The sequence below is a fragment of the Rhinopithecus bieti genome, unplaced genomic scaffold (genome assembly GCF_001698545.2).
Source record: "Rhinopithecus bieti isolate Rb0 unplaced genomic scaffold, ASM169854v2 scaffold_5002, whole genome shotgun sequence".
Taxonomy (NCBI): domain Eukaryota; kingdom Metazoa; phylum Chordata; class Mammalia; order Primates; family Cercopithecidae; genus Rhinopithecus; species Rhinopithecus bieti.
The window spans coordinates 1,556,126-1,558,039 of record NW_016804830.1 but is presented as its reverse complement, the minus strand read 5'-3'; the positions used below and the strand labels follow the sequence as shown (position 1 = coordinate 1,558,039).

Below are 1,914 nucleotides of genomic sequence, written 5' to 3'. Positions count from 1 at the left end.
CCTCCTCAAACTTCTTACCTCCTCATGCCTCAGGTTTCCCGCTTAAAAATGCGCTAACAGTAGTAAACCACACAACCTCAGCGAGATGACACAGTGAGGTGGTTAACGTAAAGCTCTGGACACACACTGCGCACCTATACATCAGTTATTAAGTGTCCTGTTGGCTACTACAGGTCCTGGACAATGCTGAGTTGCGTGTGGCCTGTGAGCCTCACGCTGCGGAGGGCTCGCGTCCCCGCACATCTGCAGGATGGCGCCGACTTCCCCCTTAACCGGCCGGACTCTGGAATGTTGGTGCCTGGGCGGGACCAGAGGCCCGGGAGGAGTCTGCGCAGCCGCAGAAGGGCTTGCAGTGGCGCCTGCTGGGCGCTGGGGGCCGCTGGGTTAGCCCCGCCCCGAAGGGTCAGGGGTCAGGGGCTGCCGGATGGCGTAGGATCAGCAGCTGGTGGTGGTGATACCGGGTCCCCCACCTATGGCGCCGGCGCAGCGCTGCCCTCTGTGCCGCCAGACCTTCTTCTGTGGTCGCGGGCACGTCTACAGCCGCAAGCACCAGCGGCAGCTGAAGGAGGCTTTGGAGAGGCTCCTGCCCCAGGTGCGGAGGCAAGGCTAGAGATGGGATGGGAGTGCGGGGCAGGTTGGTGAAGGCCAGAGCGGGTTGATTTGGGTGCCCCCCTCGGGGTTCTACTTCGTCTCTCTGCCGCAGGTGGAGGCGGCCCGCAAGGCCATCCGCGCCGCTCAGGTGGAGCGCTATGTGCCGGAACACGAGCGATGCTGCTGGTGCCTGTGCTGCGGCTGTGAGGTGCGCGAACACCTGAGCCATGGAAACCTGACGGTGCTGTACGGGGGGCTGCTGGAGCATCTGGCCAGGTGAGAGCCGAACTGGGAGCCTCCTCCAGCACAGACGCATACATACACGGGAGGAGGGTTTGGAGTAGGTGACAAAAAGAACGCTTTTGTGATTTGATCAAGATGGATGGATTGGGTCACTTCACAGGTGTTGCCAGCCTTTTTAGGGTACGAGTCCTATGCTGCCACGGTCCCAAGTGGTGCTGGTGGTCTGGCTGCGAAAGCCAGCTTGGTTACCGCCCCTAACCTCCCCTCAGATTCTCACAATTTTATGGAAAGAAGAGACACGAGATCTTGAAGAGATGGTAACAGTGTTCCTCTCTCAGCCCTGCCCCAGGCAGAAACCCAGATGTCAGTTTGCATTACATACCTAATGCTTAATATCTGAGTAATATTTTATAATCTATAGCTGAGATTACTTATCCTCTCCGTTTTCAGCCCTGAGCACAAGAAAGCAACCAACAAATTCTGGTGGGAGAACAAAGCTGAGGTCCAAATGAAAGAGAAGTTTCTGGTCACTCCCCAGGATTATGTACGGTGAGTCACTGGTATTGAACATGAAGTAGCAGAGTGAATTCTCTGGATCTTTGTCAGGTATGGAAGCTTACTCTATTAACTGGAAAGTTCAGGAGGGACTTCCGAAGTATCTACTGTCTTCATAGCACTTCTTATTCTAGGTACTATGTTGGACACAAAAATGTGACAGTTCTTGAGGTTTGGTTCGGGGATGGGAATTAGCAAATAGAGAACAATACTAAAAGTTGGCTATTGTCAGGCCGGGCGCGGTGGCTCAAGCCTGTAATCCCAGCACTTAGGGAGACTGAGACGGGCGGATCACGAGGTCAGGAGATCGAGACCATCCTGGCTAACCCGGTGAAACCCCGTCTCTACTAAAAAATACAAAAAACTAGCCGGGCGAGGTGGCGGGCGCCTGTAGTCCCAGCTACTCCGGAGGCTGAGGCAGGAGAATGGCGTGAACCCGGGAGGCGGAGCTTGCAGTGAGCTGAGATCTGGCCACTGCACTCCAGCCTGGGTGACAGAGCGAGACTCGGTCTCACAAAAAAAAAA

The 1,914-nt window shown here is 55.6% G+C and overlaps 1 protein-coding gene across 2 annotated transcripts in view; it reads left to right on the top strand.

The window, feature by feature from the left end:
- Positions 1-383: 383 nt before the first annotated feature.
- Positions 384-1,914, top strand: part of CENATAC (centrosomal AT-AC splicing factor) — a 15,435-nt gene continuing 13,904 nt past the window's right edge. For both annotated transcript variants that reach the window (XM_017870543.1, XM_017870541.1), the window contains exons 1-3: positions 384-592; positions 704-867; positions 1,285-1,383. In XM_017870543.1, coding sequence (XP_017726032.1) covers positions 473-592; positions 704-867; positions 1,285-1,383 — 383 coding nt within the window. In that variant the 5' untranslated portion in view covers positions 384-472. The remainder of the gene's footprint in view (positions 593-703; positions 868-1,284; positions 1,384-1,914) is intronic.